The sequence below is a fragment of the Dreissena polymorpha genome, chromosome 10 (assembly GCF_020536995.1).
Source record: "Dreissena polymorpha isolate Duluth1 chromosome 10, UMN_Dpol_1.0, whole genome shotgun sequence".
Classification (NCBI taxonomy): Eukaryota; Metazoa; Mollusca; class Bivalvia; order Myida; family Dreissenidae; genus Dreissena; species Dreissena polymorpha.
This window is the reverse complement of record NC_068364.1, coordinates 68,686,242-68,705,523: the sequence shown is the minus strand read 5'-3', so window position 1 is coordinate 68,705,523 and position 19,282 is coordinate 68,686,242. Positions and strand designations below refer to the sequence as shown.

The 19,282-nt window shown below is 35.9% G+C and overlaps 1 protein-coding gene and 1 long non-coding RNA gene across 2 annotated transcripts; both read right to left on the bottom strand.

The window, feature by feature from the left end:
* LOC127849206 (uncharacterized) lies at window positions 1-11,680 on the bottom strand. Its single transcript, XM_052381925.1, has 3 exons — window positions 11,620-11,680; window positions 1,185-2,176; window positions 1-239 (listed from the first exon to the last, which is right to left on the bottom strand). Exons 2-3 carry the CDS (start codon window positions 2,134-2,136, stop codon window positions 1-3), a joined length of 1,191 nt encoding a protein of 396 aa, XP_052237885.1. The 5' UTR covers window positions 2,137-2,176; window positions 11,620-11,680.
* On the bottom strand, window positions 8,230-10,182 carry LOC127846939 (uncharacterized). The gene is made up of 3 exons (XR_008033740.1): window positions 9,848-10,182; window positions 8,779-8,938; window positions 8,230-8,343 (listed from the first exon to the last, which is right to left on the bottom strand). It is a non-coding gene; the product is annotated as an uncharacterized LOC127846939 (long non-coding RNA).
* Window positions 11,681-19,282: the final 7,602 nt, after the last annotated feature.

The window sequence follows — 19,282 nt, the reverse complement described above, 5'->3', positions numbered from 1 at the left end:
CTATTCCACTCTGAACACCAGGATGTCGTTCCACTGCTGTCCCACAATGATGGATGACGTGGAGCTGCTGTAGCAGATTGACCATGGGTACCATAATCCATCCTTGTGAGTAGCCAGAGTGGACAGCTTACTCTCTCCCTCCCAGCCCACCTGTAGTACAGAGTAGGGCAGGTATCCACAGACCAGCACCTGGCCTGCAGGGGTCACATGTAGACCACGTGGGCCACCTAGTGCTGGGTCTGTGTATGTAGCCAGGAGTGTGCCATCCCTGGCCAGGGTGAGAAGCTTGTTGTACCAGCTGGTGATGTACAGCCTGTCTCCTGTGGGACTCACAGCACACTTCTTTACTGCAAAACAGAGTAACATCAAGATATTGAATTACTGTCAATGTTAAATAATCTTATTAAACATACTGCAGTGATATTGTATTACGCATATGTTGCTATAAAGAGGCCTTTACACATTTAAAATATATGCATACATTTCAATGATTCAATAGTTAAGCGTGACAATAAACTTCAGTAGCAGAGCTATTGTGATAACCTTTGAAATGTTGAAATGCGACAAGTGAGTTAGATATGAATTGAAGCAAAACAATTACACAGATGGAAACAATTACACAAACTGAAACAATTGCACAGTTCTATCAACAGGTAAACATATTGTACATGTACAATCATTTAACAACCACAAAATTAAGACAGGGTCAGAAAGTGTCTCTTTCCCAGGAACTCAGTTTCTATTTATAGACATGCCATGTAGTGACAGTCAAAATACTTCATTACTCATGTTTATAAATCAATATTTCTGAATCTTGTATTGGCTACTGCAGAAATCAAAGGGCACATATGAATTATAGAACAAATAGTTTATAATACATCAGTGGGTTTTCTGCTACAATGTATTACATCTGAATTTTATTTTATTATCATCTCACAAAGTATATAACTATAATTTATATGATTTTTTTTTCAAAATAACAAGATAAAGGCCTAATGGGTCAACATTTGTTGATTAAAAAAATAAATACCAATTCGGTTAATTTAGTGGATAAAAATTCCCAAATTTGTCATTGTATGGATTTAAAATAACACAATTTGACTAGACTCCTTTTCCCACAATGGCTAGACAAATCCCTGTACATAATAGGAATGTTATCAGGATGGATTCACCATGATTCTTACCTGTAGTATCAGTTGATCTATCTTGGTAGAGTCTGCAGATCAGTTTGCCATTCAGCATGTATTTGGACAGTTCTTTACCAGAGGTGACAAAAAGATCTCCTTGGTGATGGGCGATATCTCTACATTGATGTTGTAACTGAAACTTCCTGCCAAGAACAAGCTTTCCTTGGTTGACAGTGATAAACTGGACCTCACCTATGTTGCTATAATTCACAGCCACTGCAACCTCACTGGGTGTGACCAAACATATGGCCTGTGGATAAGCATTCACATCCCAGTGACTCACCACCTGGTATTGCTGGTTCAGCAGCTTGACATTCTTATTTATCCAGTCTACAACCAGTACCTGACCATCGGGAAGAACACATATGCCACTGATATTACATACATCTTTATCACTTGGTATTCTCACATTATGCTTAGTAATACTCTGGACATTAAACACCTTGCCTGACTTTCCTAGCAGAGTTAATGCCTGCTGTATTATATGCTTACATTTTATGCTGGCTATAAGGCAGAGCTCCTTATTATCTCCGATTTTCTGAACAAATTCATGGAAATGTGACAAGTCATTGTGAAGACTGGTGCATTTATGAATAGAACTTGTAATTGACCCTTTTATGCTTATAACTTCATCTCTCATCTCGTTTAGTTCCTTCACAGTAATATTATCAAATTCATTCAAGATAAAAAGAACACTCCAACACATCTCTTCTTTTAAATATTGCTCATGTCCGCCCGATGTACTCACATAACTATTACCACACTCATCTATATCATCTATATTAAAATTTAAATTGCCACGCATTTGTTCTATCATGACTGCCCCATGTTCCTTATATGTTCTTAGCAATGCCTGAACACTGAGCTCCTGACTGATCTGAAGGCTTTTGATTTCTCCCAGAACAGTTTCCAGCTCCACTGACAGTCCCTGTAGGTCTGTGGGCTGCATGTCAGTCAGCTCATTAATTGGAGTCACTTTACTGCACTGGCTGAAATAAACAATCAATACATGTACATACCAAGAAATAGTCAGTGATATTATGTAATGCTTTAAACAAATCTACACATTTAAACAAGGGCTGTTTGTAAAACATGCATGCCCCCCATATGGGCTGTCCATTGTAGTGGCAGCCATTGTGTGAGCACGATTTTTGTCACTGTGACCTTAACCTTTGACCTAGTGACCTGAAAATCAATAGGGGTCATCTGCGAGTCACGATCAATGTACCTATGAAGTGTCCTGATCCTAGGCAAAAGCGTTCTTGAGTTATCATCCGAAAATCATTTTACTATTTCGGGTCACCGTGACCTTGACCTTTGACCTTGTGACCTCAAAACCAATAGGGGTCATCTGCGAGTCATGATCAATCTACCTATGAAGTTTCATGATACTAGGCAAAAGCGTTCTTGAGTTATCATCCGGAAACCATTTTACTATTTCAGGTCACCGTGACCTTGACCTTTGACCTAGTGACCTCAAAATTGATAAGGGTCATCTGCGAGTCATGATCAATCTACCTATGAAGTTTCATGATCCTAGGCGTATGTGTTCTTGAGTTATCATCCGAAAACCATTTTACTATTCCGGGTCACCGTGACCTTGACCTTTGACCTAGTGACCTCAAAATCAATAGGGGTCATCTGCGAATCATGATCAATCTACCTATGAAGTTTCATGATCCTAGGCATATGCATTCTCGAGTTATCATACGACAATTACCTGGTGGACGGACCGACCGACCTACCGATCGACATGAGCAAAGCAATATACCCCCTCTTCTTCGAAGGGGGGCATAATAACAAGAACTATGGAAATGGAAACTAAATGAAAGCATGATATTTTGAGGCTTAATATGGAGGGAGAGCTTATACTTGCACATGCCTGTCTGTCCTTCCAACAGTGCAACTTTTATGTCACACGTTACTCAACAAGTATTCCAGACACTTTACAAATACAACTAAAAATGGCACAGCAGAGGCCGACGGGTATCCCAACGCGGCATGTATTGCCATAAAAGAAGTTCAGTATCAATTAGAAGTGAATCGGTGTAGAAATGAAAAAGTTAATGTAAAATAACCTAAACAAGTGCTGTCAGAGGACAGCACGCTCGACTATTCGAGTGCTTGACAGTATAACGTAAGCCATCATGGGGTAATTGTTCAAATAATTCAATAAGATCAAAGTAATATATTCCGCAATGTATTGAACATTTGTAAAGACATAAAACAAAGTAATAAGATTTATTTCAAATTTGATAGTAATAGCTTGGGTGGAAAGTTTGGACGGTCCTTCAAAAATAAAGTAAACAAGGCAATTGTCAAGCAATCTAGTCCCCTACTGGCTCCACCATTGTCAGAAATTCCACCATTTTCAGAATGTTATTTCATTTGGTTGCCATAGCAACCACAATTTTTGACTTAGGAACAAAATGAAATGACGTGCATAATGTCCATATTTCCATCTATCCATGTTGCAAGTTTCATGAAAAAATATTAAGAACTTTTAAAGTTTTTGCAGGATTCAGAAAAGCGTGACAGACTCACAGACAGACGCACAGACAGACTCACAGCCAGACACACAGAGCGCAAACCATAAGTCCCCTCCGGTGAAACCAGTAGGGGACAATAAATATTTGTATTTTAGAGGGGGTATAATGTGGGGTGTGGTAATTTATTAGATGAACTTTCGAAAATAAAGGATTTTTTTTGGGGGGGGGTTGGGGGGGGGGCAGGGATTCTGGGTTGGGGCGTGGGGTATTATTTGGGTGGAATCCATTGTGGTATTCAGGTAAGTGTTGTTTTGTCAAAGTATTAATACAAGTTTATCATAAATAAAGAAGTTATGGCAATTTAACTAAAATTTACTCTTGACCTTGAGAGTCATGGTCATTCAAAGGTCAAGGTCAAATTGAACTTGGCAGGTACAGTACCCTCATGATAGTGAGAAAATATTTGAAGTTTGAAAGTAATAGCTTTGATACTTTATAAGTCAAGTGGATCTGAACACAAAATTTAACAAAATATTCAGTTACTAAGACAAAAAGGGCCATAATTCTTACAAAATGCTTGATACAGTTGTCTGCTCTTGTTTATAGGTTGGGGTCATGTTGGTAAAGAAGTTTGCAAAATGTGAAAGCAATATGTCAAGGGACATTGAAAATATTTGAGGCGGTACGTAAACTTTAACATAGATTTATCAAAAATATGCATATTCTAAGTAAAAAAAGGGCCATAATTCTTACAAAATGCTTGATACAGTTGTCTGCTCTTGTTTATAGGTTGGGGTGATGAAACATGAAACAAGAGATGTGTTTTTCAGAAACACAATGCCCCCTATTGCATCGCGTTGAAGCCATAAATTTTACATTTGACCTTCGAGGATGACCTTGACCTTTTACCACTCAAAACGTGTAGCTCCATGAGATACACATGCATGCCAAATATCAACTTGCTATCTTCAATATTAAAAAAGTTATGACCAAACTTTAACGAAGGTTAAAGTTTAAGGTAAGAAAAATAAATGATATTTGACCTTTGACCTTGAAAGATGACCTTGACTTTTCACCACTCAAAATGTGCAGCTTTGTGAGATACACATGCATGCCAAATATGAAGTTGCTATCTTCAATAATGCGCAAGAAATCAAACTTTAACCAAGATTAAAGTTTTGGGACACACACATACAATGAATGAATGAATGAATGATGAATGAATGAATGAAGACAGACAGACAGACAGACAGACAGACAGACAGACAGACAGACAGACAGACAGACAGACAGACAGACAGACAGACAGACAGACAGACAGACAGACAGACAGACAGACAGACAGACAGACAGACAGACAGACAGACAGACAGACAGACAGAAAGTGTGACAGACTGACGGACTCACAGCTAGACTCACGGACACACAGAGCGCAAACCATAAGTCCCCACCGGTAATACCGGTAAGGGACAAAAACAAATAACACCTAGAGTAAGGGGAATTTTGACCCCAGCGTCAGTCTTCACAATAATTTTTTTGGCAAAATAGACCTTCGGGCTAATCAGATGGAATTTTGAATAGCCCGAAGACATGTTTGATAGCCCGAAGAGGTCAATATAAATTTTATGACTTTTTTGGCCAGGAACACCAAAATAGTTATTAACAATCAGAAAATCTACTTCCATTAGTAAAAACAGATGCATGTGATTACAGTAATAAAGGATATTCTGTTTCCTGTTGAAATGCATTTTATACAAAATGCACCAGATGATTATGCTGTTTATTTTAACTTTATTATTACACATGTTCTCATTCAATGATTCCATTAATCAGTTTGACCGGTGTTTGGTTTTATTTAAAGCAAATTGATTATTATTGTATTATTACTAGGACAATCGCCAGTAAATTTCCGAATTGTCGGCATGTGGCTTCAGAACAAAAAGGCCACCGTTTGTGTTAATTGCCCAATCTACCAAATGACAATGTCTGCTTCTTCAATTTACTCCCGATGTTTTGATAAGCATGTGTCAACCGTGAAAAGTATTGTATATTCGTAAGCAGATTATAAGTAGCAAAGTAGGTCACGTAGCAGAAAGAGATTACAGAAGAAACGAAATTTCTACAATTATTAATAATTAGTTGAAAAAAACGTCTTCTAATACGCAAGAATAATTGAATAAAACACATGGAAATCTAACTGTAATAAGGATCAATTTGTTTGTAACCCAATGCGTACAATATCCCTTACAGACTCTTTTATCTTTATTGAAAAATTACTTCGTCCATTTTTCATGACTTATAAATACATTTTCGAAAAACGCTTCTAAAATTAAGTACGCTTCTAGATTGGTCATTATTTTAAAACATTACGAAGTGACCGATGCGCTAACATCCCGGAACGTGATCTACGCATGGTCAGTTTGAATAATCTCCTCTCGATTGGGCATCATCATTACTTTAAATAGCAACATACCCGCATGTTTACACAACAGTTTAAAAAAATGGCGGCCGCATGTGTTCATGCAATTCTTTAAAAGTATAACGTCATTTTAGGCATTTAAATAGCAAATTTAATCGTGCCTCTTAAAAACGGGTATAAATCAGGTTATTGATATAACGCTCAAATATTTAATCGACCGGTCGGGCTATTTTATAAGCATTTAGGATCGACCAACCGGCCCAAGAATCGACTTGGGCTTCGGGCTTGTAGGCTAATACAAAGACTGCCCCAGTGTCATGATTTGATCAAACTATGTAGAGGACCACATATGATGTTAAACACCAAACATTAAACCCCAGACCCTTGTGGTTTCTTAGAATACAATTTTTAAGGTTATTTACTACATCAGTCTAAATAAATCATTTCACCCATAGGCTTGGTAAGTTTTGACCCCAGACACATGATTTGAGCAAACTTTGAAGAGGAGTACCATACTTTGTTACACACAAAATATCAGTTTTTGAAAAGATTTTTTAAGGTTTATTGAAATAAACAATAAAGGTGTTTATACATCTGATAGCTTGGGGTGGCAAGTTTTGTCCCCATCAACATGATTTGAAACAAACTGAGTAGAGAACCACTTTAAGTATTACATGCAAAACAAACTAACAATCTAGGACCCTGTGGTTTCTGAGACGATTTAGTCAACATTTATTTACTCACTGACAGATCAACAGACCAGAACAACCTCACAAAATGCTCACAACTCTTGTATACCTGACTAAAACAAGAGATATATTCATCAGAAACACAATGCCCCCTATTGCGCCTCTTTGAAATAAAAAAAATTACCTTTGACCTTGAAGTATGACCTTGACCTTGAACTGCCACCACCCAAAATGTGCAGCTTCATGAGAACGCCGCTTTGAAAAAAATATTTTGTTTGACCTTGGACCTTGAAGGATGACCTTGACCTTGAACTTCCACCACTCAAAATGTGCAGCTTAATGAGATACACATGCATGCCTTATATCAAGTTTCTGTCTTCAATAATGCAAAAGTTATGGCCAACGTTAATTTTTTTTCGGACGGACAGACTGACATACAAACACACTGACATACTGACTGACGGACAGTTCAACTGCTATATGATCCAGAATTCGTTGTCCAGGAATTTCTGTTACATCTCAAAATGTTTGGTGTCCAGGATTTTCACAACATGATACTTAAAATAAAATGATGTGAATATTTGTATTGAAATAAGACGGTTGTACTGTGAAATTGTCAAATTCATATTTAAGATGTGTACCCTTATATTATGATGTTTTGTTTTCCCTGAATTTGGAGATGTAACATGGACTCGATGGAATTTTATGCCTTTAATTTTGGAAATAGATGAACAGTTCTAATGAGATTCATTCCTTTCTTGAATTACCAACAACTTCATGTTCCTAGCATAGATTTTCCACTCCAAAGTGCCATGACATTAAAATATGTGCAATTTTAATCGAAGATGTAACTGGACACAAAAATTGAACATTTATTCAATAAAAAACATTAAAATAATCAAAAGTTTTTCCTTTCTTTGATTCCAAATGAAAGACTAGTTACTTAGAAACATTTAAAACGATAGCAGTTCATAATTCTTGATTATAAATGACAATTCTGACATGTTTTTAGAAATCAGAGACTAACATTGGACGACAAAATGACTCTCGTTATCTCGATGTCAAAGAAATCAGACAAATTGCGAAGAGATAACCGAAGTTTATCCTATTTTCACCTTTTCATGTATGTAGTTTAATGCTGATTGAAAGAAATGCTGAAAGCTCCTATATTTCAGCATTAATTCCAACCTGCATTAAACAATGTTAACTAATTGGTTAGCTAATTGGTTAGTTAATTGGTTCACTTTTCAAAATAAAAAACTAAGCACATTACAGAACTTCAAAGGGGCTAAACACCTTCAAAAATTAAACCACAAATCTGATTTTATATCAATATATGAATGACAAGGAATATTAAACTATATTCAGTGCATATTGACCAATCAGATAAACGGATTTTAACTTGCAGGGTAATAAAAAAATAATAGCTTTTAAGGAGACAGATAGTAATTAACATATTATTTATTCTGAGATTTTCACAGACTAAAACAACAGCAAACTCTAAACTGCAAACATGGTATTTCTCCCTCTCTCTCTGCTTCACTTGTCTTCCTTGTAACCTGGAAATATAGGATGAGTTACATATTTTTAAAATTCAAAGACGGGGGAAATGCTTCAAAATCTGAGAAAACAAATGTATGTAGGTAAAGGTTTTGTTTATTATAGTGTCACCCCTATTAAAAGGGTAAGTCAGTCTGGCTTATGAGACACTTCCAACTGATTATACCAAGTACCTCCCAACTTCTATCACTAGGCAAGATGCCAGACGGATTTCAGTCACTAACCATTAATTTAACTAGCTCGCGGCTCAGGAACTGGCCATTTTATAATAAGTCCCAAAAGAAACATTTCCTGGACAAACGCTCCCTCTTGGGCTCGAACCTTCAACCTCCCGGTCCCAAGGCGGACACCTTAACCATTAGGCCACAGTACATTTACAATGTACATGTCACAGTTGATGCATACTTAATGTAACATTAAATACTTCAACTTACTTTCAAATCTGTAAAGTAGCCGACGACCTAGCTTGGACACTTTAGGTGGTTCCAACTTTCTCTGGATATCTGATTCAAGGATGGTATGCCTTATTTCATTCATAACCCATGCATTATCTTTATATTTCTTGAAGAATATGACCCACGGCCATTCATCCACCTAAAATGTAATACATGTTTAGTTGTTAACTATTGAGTTAAAGTTGCTGCTTATATAGTAAAACAAAAGCTTCTATACTATTGTTACTTATAACAAGTAAGGTGTTTCTAGCTTTAAAACAAATGCTTGCTTGATTCAATGGCATGTTTAGCTGCTTCCTATTAAATGCTCACTTCAGTACTTAAGTGTCGTTTATGGTTTGGAACAAGAAATTGTCTCATTAAAAAAACACCTTTATTTGAAATTCTGAATTATCTCCAAAAATCAAATTATAAATTTATTAAATATATACATGTATACAAACATATTAAAAGTTTGCCAGACATTGATTTCAAATTTCAAAGACAGTTCAATATAGTTTCAAACTAGAAAGAAAATGAATTCTTAAAAATAACTGTGAATGACATTAACCCTTTGCAGCATATACCCATCTTTTATGTTACTACTCAATTTAAAAAAAACAGTTCCAATGGGTTTCCCAATTAATTGTAGTCCAAGTTACATCCTTTATGTCGAAAATGTAGTCCACGTTACATCTTTTGTTCAAACACTGTATTTGGTTAAACATAACAATTTAAAACATGGAACAGGGTAATCTCTAATTTGTTTCCATCCAGGCACAAGTATGTGGGAAAATATAAGTCGTAGCAGACAACAAAGACGACTAAATGCATTTTCATTCCTAAGATGTAACTTGGACACGACGTCTATTTTGAACATCGCCATTGAATCTTGCAGTTCTGTCGTCCTTTATTCATTTGCATTTTATTTTCGTACCAAAGTCAAATCATAATTCTATTCGAATTACTTTAAAACAATAAAACGATACCTAAGGCATGTCGTTTCACAAAAAAACTCGGATGTTTAAGGCTAGGTTAGGTTATTTCAGACGTAACTCTCTTCACTTACCGAACTCGTGTCGAAGATTCGGCCATGTTGTCAGCTTTTGTGTACACAAATTCGTTGAATGCGTTCTACGTCATCAAATAATGTGTGCAGTTATTTTCCGGCGCCTTTGCGCAACCGATATGTGAAAGTAAACAGCGTTATCGTAAAAAAATTGATTTTTCGAGACGTAACATTTTGGACACAAAAGGTCGCCCGATTTTATTTTTAGAAATAGCGGAAATGTAACGTTACCCCCCAAATTGATTTATTCTGATGATGATTGTAGGTATTTTGAAGGCAACACCGTACCATTGTAAGCACTGATTAGACACAGACTTAAGTGTAAAACTTATATCTCTAAAGACGTATCAAATTGGACTCGAAAATTACGTCTCGAAGGACCAATTTAAAAATCTATTTTTCTTTTAAATGGTTTACAGAGGCTCTTCTATTTTGTAAGCATGCTTTAGGGGTTCCATCTGTTTATTGATTATTTACTTTGTTCAAGACGTAACTCGGCATAAAGATGCAACATTAAACGCGATTTATGCACTATCAAAAAAAATCTAAAAAAATGTCCACATTTTCACCACATTATGTGGATTTTCCCCTGATCGTGGAAAGCTGTAATTACATTTACCAGTGATGATATTCGCCAGTTTAATGCACTTATCCATGAAATAAGAAACTACATGCACAAACAGCAGGAAGTTAAGGTAAAATGTGATTCTTTGAGATGTAACAGAAATTCCTGGACAACGAATTCTGGATCATATGCTACTCTACCGGGGCATAAAAAGTACATGATATAGGCTTACATTTTTCAGATATATACTTTTTACAAAGCAATTATAACATCCAGAAGAATCATTAGACCATTTGATTAACTTAGGTTCACTTGTTCATGAAATTTTGTGCAAACACGAACACTGTCATATAATATTGTCTCACTTATTGTTAACCAAATGGCAAAAAGCTCAATGAAATTTAATCAAAGCAGATTTTTTTATCTGTGTGCATGTCCCTTTATGGTATATTTTAACTGTTTGATAATAGGTTAACTTGTCAACCCTTTAAAAAAGTTTCAACTGTTTTGTCAATTCTTATCATTATTTTCTGAAATCTAACCCAGAAACTAGTAACCAGTCATACAGACAAAAGAATGGGCAGACAAGCATGGAGTATGAAAGATATCATTAGCAGAGCATTTTGATTTACACACAATTTTACGCTATTCCACTAAAACTCGAAATCAAAATTTATATTGATAATCAATAAAGTGATAAACTGAGCTCCCACCAAGTTGAAGAACATAAAATATAAATAAATATAAACTGATATAAAGGTTTATTGTTTAATATAAGATGTAGCCTGAAAGCCAAATCATCGGACAGGTCATTAAGTAACTTATGTAAGTTTGTTCTATCTGGAAAAATGTTATAATCAAAGTCGATATTATTTGACTGATTGTGTTCATTTATAGTTAAGGATAACAGTAGAATGGGACAATGACTTATGTTTTCTTGAAATTAAGTTAATGAAGATTTGATTAACATCTGTAAATTGATTATTAAATTGCATTTAAAAATGGCATTATATAATAAAAATCTTTTTCAAACAGTAAGTAAATTAAAAGCTGACCAACAAATAACACGCATGTAATGATTAGGAAATAAAAATAAAGCAACTGCTAACAATAATCTCAATGACTAACTATGGAGGATAGTAATTTCATCATACAATTCCAGTATTTATAATACTAATTAACAACATAATTATTCATTATCAGGTACCTGTGATTAAGCTCAACACATCTGGAGCAGCACAGCTCACTATGGCTATTGCACAATGCTGTTATTGTTTCATTCTTGTGTATGTTGCATGTTATGAGATAATTCTCCATTTTCTTAGAAAGTGGCCACTTCATTATTTTATCCTTTCCATAAGGAGATTTTTTATTAAACAACCAACCATGCTTTCTATGAGAGTGAATACATGGTTTGCAGTAATACTTGCAACATTTTTTACAGTAAAATTCTGCATCTATTTCTACAGACCGTTCTTTCTCGCAGATTGTACAACAATAATATTTAACCAAATCAAAATTTCTAGAAAATGCAGATGTCGCCATTTTGATAATTCACTTCCAACAACAAGATTATACAATCTAAAATCAATTGAAATATTTATGTCCAAGTATATGCTTACAATAAATATCCCAGAAAACACACACAATTATTATTTAACACAGGCAAGTAATATGAAATTTTGAACTGAACTGAAAAGCAACCAAGTTTACTGTCAAATGGCGCTTGTATGATAGGAGCAAACAGTGTAACTATGTATACTGTCACCTGACTATTGGGTACTGAGTGTATTGATTACTTTAAACTGCACAAAGAAGCTGTGTAGATAAAAACTTTATCCCAAAGTGTTTAACACACCACATTTTTAATTGCTCTAATAAATGCCATGTTATGAACATAGAATTATAATGACAATAAAGTAGGTTCTTATATAAACCAATTTTAGTTTAAAATATCTGATCATTTTCCTCTAACAGTATTTAAAACTGACAGTTAATATAATGATGTACGTATATGGAAGGGAATATCGGCCAGTACATGCATGCTGTTAGTTGATATTCTTATTTAACTACTGGCATATGCTTTCTGATACATGGCAGTTGCATTTTTCCTAGTTATCCACACGCTTTTTGAAAATCCCTGCCGTCTGTCTGTTCGTCCGTCCTGGCCACTATCTTCTCCTACACTACAAGCACTAGAACCTTGAAACTTACACACATGGTAGCTATGAGCATATGTGCGACCCTGCACTATTTGGAATTTTGTTCTGACCCCTGGGTCAAAAGTTATGGGGGTTGGGGTGGGGCCGGGTCAGAGATTTTCATTCATTTTTGTTAGGTTATTTTACATAAACTTCTTCATTTCTACACCGATTTACTTCAAATTGATACTGAACCTCTCCTATGACAATGAATCTCAACAATTCATGGCCCCCATTACCAGCCCTGGAGCGCCCCACCCACATAGACCCGACCCACCCAAAATTGCCTTTTACTATAACTTCTTCATTTCTACACCGATTCACTTCAAATTGATACTGAACCTCTCTTATGACAATACGGTCAATCTCAACTATGCATGGCCCCATTACCAACCCTGCGGCGCTCCGCCAACATAGACCACACCCACCCAAAATTGCCTTTTACTATAACTTCTTCTTTTCTACACCGATTTTCTTAAAATTGATAATGAACCTCTCTTATGACAATACTGTCAATCTCAACTATGCATGGCCCCATTATCCACCCTGGGGCACCCCGCCCACTTAGACCACACCAACCCAAAATTGCCTTTTACTAAAATTTCTTCATTTCTACACCGATTCACTTCAAATTGATACTAAACCTCTCTTATGACAAAACAGTCAATCTCAACTACACTGTAACTCCAATATAACGCGCTCCGTTATAACGCTGAATCCAATATAATGCGGGGGTTGCTTGGATCCCATTTTTTCTCCAACCTTCCATTTGATTTCTGATTCAAATCCGTATTATGCAACTTCATGTACTTACAGGCAATTCAAAGATGGTGGCAATCACATGTTGATGGCTTTATTCAACCGTCCGTTGAACCGATTATAATCGCTTCGAGGTTAAACAACACTGACAGCTAATTGGTGTTAATCTGTTGTGTAATGTCAATAAAGGTGTGAAAAACTCTTGTCAGTGTTTATTGCATGTATTCCTCATCAGAGCAGTTCGGTGCGATAATTTCCATAAGCTAAGTGTAAGCGGGATAGTTATACAATTAAAGTTATTCAAAACGATTAAAACATTCTTACTTTGATATGGTTGCAGTTTGACTATATTAACTGAGCAGCTGTGAAATATACTGCCCACTGTATAAAACAACTTTTTCTGTCATTTCATTATCATTCTAGTATTATGTCATTTAATCTTTCAGTTCGTGTATGAGAAATTAAATAAACCAGACAATTTATTTACATGCGAACGCAGTGTACCGGTAATTGTTAACAGAGTTTCACTTTCATTTTTGCGCGGTATCAGAAAGTCCCCGGGAAATACGTTTTTGCATGCGTGTATGACGCAATAAAACATTTCTGTGTACATGTATCGTATTGCATTCAATCTAAATTTAAAGTCGCTCGTCCAATGAAAGCTCTGCCCCATAATGCACTGTACTCTTAACACTTCTGAAAATGGCATATGCGTACGGTTGTGTTTAAAAATTTCTTAAACATATATCGTCATTAATGTTCAAGATTATTATTTTTTAAGTTATGTTAAGCAATTGTATTGGATTATCGGATAAATGTGCACATAAGAAAAGCGGTATGTATACTGTTATCGATACGATTCGGTTTATATGCATGTATTTGCGGATGACAACACAGCATGGCAATATACATGACCTATATTATAGGCTATACTATGCCTGTTTTTTTTATAGCGCCCTGCAGTAAATGAGCTCAAAACTTATAACGCGGATCCGTTTATAACGCTGTTTTGCGGCTTGGACCCCATTGACCGCGCTATATTGGATTTACAGTGTATTGAGGTATGAAAACCATTGAAAACAAATTATAACAATTTTATATGCAGTAATATGCAGGCACTATACTGCCATAGATGCTCTAGGAGATAACATAGCACATTGATGTATTATTATTTGCTAAGTATCTTATGGAGCTTGTTTAAAATTGCATTATAATTGAACTTTCTAAAAACAAACCTCTTTAACCAATGATGGGTAATACTAAAAATAATTTTCCAATTATGAAAACAATGAAAGCGTTGTTCAGTAAAGTGTGTCTTTCAGTTTCAGTTTAAAATGTCAATATTAATAGACTAGCCAGCCTAAAATCTTCCTTGTTACAGAGAACAACGATTGTTATTAACTAGTGGTTAAAGTGTGCAATCTCGACTCTGTAATGAACCACTAAAGAACAATGTACCATACATCCTCCTCCAGTCTGAATGTTAAATATCAAAAGTGCTTTTTGAAGAGGACATAACACAATTTCCAACTAAAAGTTTTTTTTATAGATTGAACAATTTGAAGCATAAATGTTGTTTAAAATATGTTGGTCTTCAGACTAAAATCTGCAACGAAAGTAAAAATGCCTAAAAAAGAGACAGCATGTGGAAAATTAAAATTAAAAAACAATAAGTTAATTATGAAAAAGAATCCATTCAAGTGATTATACAATACTCTTGATATTTATGTGTTGCTTTCAGCCCATATCATACAGAACTAGATATGTTACAGACACTGATCCCCCATGACACTTATTTGGACAGTCAAATTTTATCTAACAAGAGCACCGCATTACGGGTGCCACCAGGGCTCCCGCTGCCGTTCGCCAGATTCGCCAATGGCAAAAAGTTAGCAAATTCGGCGAATAAAATAATCCTTTGGCGAAAACGTCCAGCAAACGATTTTTGTCAGGAAAAAAATCGTTCGCCGGACGTTTTTGCCAAACGATTATTTTCCTGACAAATGCCATTCCAGATAGTAAACTTTTTCAGCTTTCATCGCCGTATTATTGACCCGCATAATTGATACGCAGTCTGCATTAACACCTGTCAGAAACCGGATATCGAGAAAAAGGAAACTGACTGGTGTAACCGTTGATCTTATCGGCTTAAATAAACAATTACATCTGATTAAAGATTGATGCCCATTTCAATCAATTTGAGTAAAAGCCGTTAGCGAATTATCAACTTAGTCACACATTATGCATGTAAGTAAAGAAATTAATAGTTAATTTTAATTTCAAGAAATTGTGTCGGAAATTGTGACTGCCATATTATGGCGACCATAGGCAATAAGCGTCCTTTGGACTCTGACGAATCTAATGACCCGGTCTAAAACAATATCAAATCTGATAATATATCATTTAAAGATGTTTGGCTTTCGGAATTCATGTGGTTAGATTATAATGCAAAATCAAAAACGATGTATTGCAAAATATGCATACAGTTTCAAAAATCAAATTCACTCACATCTGGGTGTAGTATGTTTAAAAAAGACAACATTTCAAAACACAAAAAATCAAAAGGTAATAACAAAGAATGACAATCATTAATATTAAAATGTATATACCTGAATAGTTTTTATATTATTAATAATATATTAAAAATAACAATAACTAGTGACCTGAAAATCAATAGGGGTCATCTGCGAGTCACGATCAATGTACCTATGAAGTGTCATGATCCTAGGCAAAAGCGTTCTTGAGTTATCATCCGAAAATCATTTTACTATTTTGTGTCACCGTGACCTTGACCTTTGACCTAGTGACCTCAAAATCAATAGGGGTCATCTGCGAGTCATGATCAATGTACCCATGAAGTTTCATGATCCTAGGAGTATGCATTCTTGAGTTATCATCCGAAAACCATTTTACTATTTCGGGTCACCGTGACCTCGACCTTTGACCTAGTGACCTCAAAATCAATAGGGGTCATCTGCGAGTCATGATCAATCTACCCATGAAGTTTCATGATCCTAGGCGTATGCGTGTTTGAGTTATCATCCGGAAACCATTTTACTACTTCGGGTCACAGTGACCTTGACCTTTGACCTAGTGACCTCAAAATCAATAGGGGTCATCTGCAAGTCATGATCAATCTACCCATGAAGTTTCATGATCCTAGGCGTATGCGTTCTTGAGTTATCATTCAAAAAACATTTTACTATTTCAGGTCACCGTGACATTGACCTTTGACCTAGTCACCTCAAAATCAATAGGGGTCATCTGCGAGTCATGATCAATGTACCTATGAAGTTTCATGATCCTAGGCCCAAGCGTTCTTGAGTTATCGTCTGACAACCACCTGGTGGACGGACCAACAGACCGACCGACCGACAGACCGACCGACATGAGCGAAGCAATATACCCCCTCTTCTTCGAAGGGGGGCATAATAATTTATGTTCATAATAAATATATATTGACACTTTTCAAAATGAGCTTTTTGTTTTGAAATTTAGCATATTTGATTTTGTTTATTTCAAATCACAAAGAGGCCTCACAAGCGTCTAGTCTAAAAACATCCATGACAAATGCGCAGGCTGCAGCAATATCTAAAATTGAAGTGGCTGTAGTGTCGGCTATGACTAATGTGTACTTTGCTGCACAACTGTGTTATTTTTGTTATGCACATATGATGATTATAGTAATAAACATATTAAAGCTTCTTTGTTTAGTTTCTTCTTTTACACTACTGTAGCTTATACTTACAACAGGCGGTTCCGAATTCTTTGCTAATACTTTGGCTACAGTTTCTAAAATTTGGCTACAAAAAAAAATCCGTTTGGCTAAAATGTTCGCTACAGAAATTTTTGGGCCAGGGGGAGCCCTGGTGCCAGGCTCGGCTGCGAAAGCTTGTCAGATTTTTTTTAGAGGTCACAGTGACCTTGACCTGTGACCTAGTGACCCAACAAGAGATGTGTTTGTCAGAAACACAATGCCCCCCCCTACTGCGCCGCATTGAAATAAAATTTATATTTATCATTTGGCAGGTATAAAAATCATCTCTATTTAAAGGTTTTTACTTCCCTTGAATTTTGTCCAATCCAACCGGGGAGACAGGGGGGGGGAGAGGGTGGGGGGGTGGGGAGGGTCTCACAGTCAATTATTACCATGTCAGACATCACTGACAACCAAGGCCTGTGGTTTAAAAGAGATCATAGCCAGAGTTGATCATGTATCTATGGACATAAGTCCACAGATCAAAATAATAAATCTGTACAGTAACTGTGAAAAGAACTTCAATTCTTGGTAAGGAAATATATAATATGAGATTTATAATTATATAAATTACTTCCCTTGAAAATATTTGTCTGTAACAAATCTCTTTTTTTAGTAGCATATAATTAAAAGCCACTACCGTGACTGTAGATTCACCACTCAAAATTTGCAGCTCCATGAGATACACATGCATGCCAAATATATAAAGTGGCTATGTTCAATATTGAATAATTTTCTCCCTTTTTAAAGCTTATTACTTCCCTTACAATGTAAATCTTTATTTTTTGCCGTAGACCGTAAAGGATGACCTTGACCTTTTACCACAATGTGTTTGTCAGAAACACAATGCAGCCTACTGCGCCGCTTTGATTTATTTAACAAAAATATATACCTGGGCAGGTCAGATAACTATGTCCATTTAAAGCTTATAACTTCCCTTTACTTTGTTTTTTGCAGCCTAGACCTTGAAGGATGATGTTCCCCTTTTGAATTTTAGCACTCAAAATGTGCAGCTCCACGAGATACACATGCATGCCAAATATCAAGGTGCTATCTTCAATATTTAAAAAGTTATGGCCAATGTTAAGGTTTTAGCACGACGCCTATGGCGGACGGCGGAAGACGAGCTGGCTATGACAATAGCTAAGGTTTTCTCCGAAAACAGCCTCGCTAATAAAAATTATAACCACACACAAAAATCTTCTTAATATACTTAATACTTGAGCAAAATACTACACAGTGTCATGATTTTATGAAGAACATATGTATATTTCTCAACACAGGAAAAAATGACAAACATACATAATCATGCAAAAATTGATTGAAAAAAATTCCTCCATTTATGATCACTTAAACATGATCTTTCATAGGTTGTTAAGTGAAATTTGCCAAGTATTTTAAGAAAGGTTAAGTTTAAAACATTTTTTAAATTATTATATTTTCTACAAAATAAACTAGAAATGTGTATCAGGCAATTATGCCTCCGCGGCACAGGTTTGGATAAAAACAAATGATTCTACAAATGGCGAATCGCAAAGCACATAGCTCAGCCATAATTGATCGCTGTCAAAAGTCCATTCTTTAAGATTATGTACACATTTAAGTCATTAAACTATTAAAGTTTGGGAACGATTCACACAATATTTAATGGGGAAATGAAAACAATTTTGAGAATAGATATTCTTTAGTGGAAATAAACATACAAAAAGCCATTCTTCTGGCAAAACTCCACACATCCATATTCTTTTCTTGTAATTAAGACCCTCCTCCGGGCTTAATCAGCTGAGAATGGAGGTTGTCCATTCCTGGAGATTGTCCTGATTTCATAATGCACACTTCCGCCCCCTTCTATGTCTTTAGTTAGCATAGACTGTCGTTATCCGCTGGTGGTCAACTGTGCTATTAAAAACGACCGCGATCTGGTCAAAGCTGTTAGTTAAAGAGGTCCCTGCAGTATTATCCTCATGACTGCAGCACTCTCTGTTAGGCAGTTCCCATCAGCATCTGTAATGGTATTGGGCTGCTTAATTTCAATTTATCTTTGTCTCTTTTCTGATAAAGCAAGGGGGAGATGCAGCACTCGCCACATGATCTGGTAGGAGAAAAACAGGCCCATGGGATGTGCCACATGATCTGGAAGGAGAAGAACAGGC

Excerpts from the sequence above, each read along its gene's own strand:
- LOC127849206 (XM_052381925.1), bottom strand. The coding sequence starts at position 2,136 with ATGCAGCCCACAGACCTACAGGGACTGTCAGTGGAGCTGGAAACTGTT. Across the intron at positions 240-1,184 it reads TAGATCAACTGATACTACAG|ACCCAGCACTAGGTGGCCCA; the intron begins GTAAGAATCATG and ends CTACATACACAG.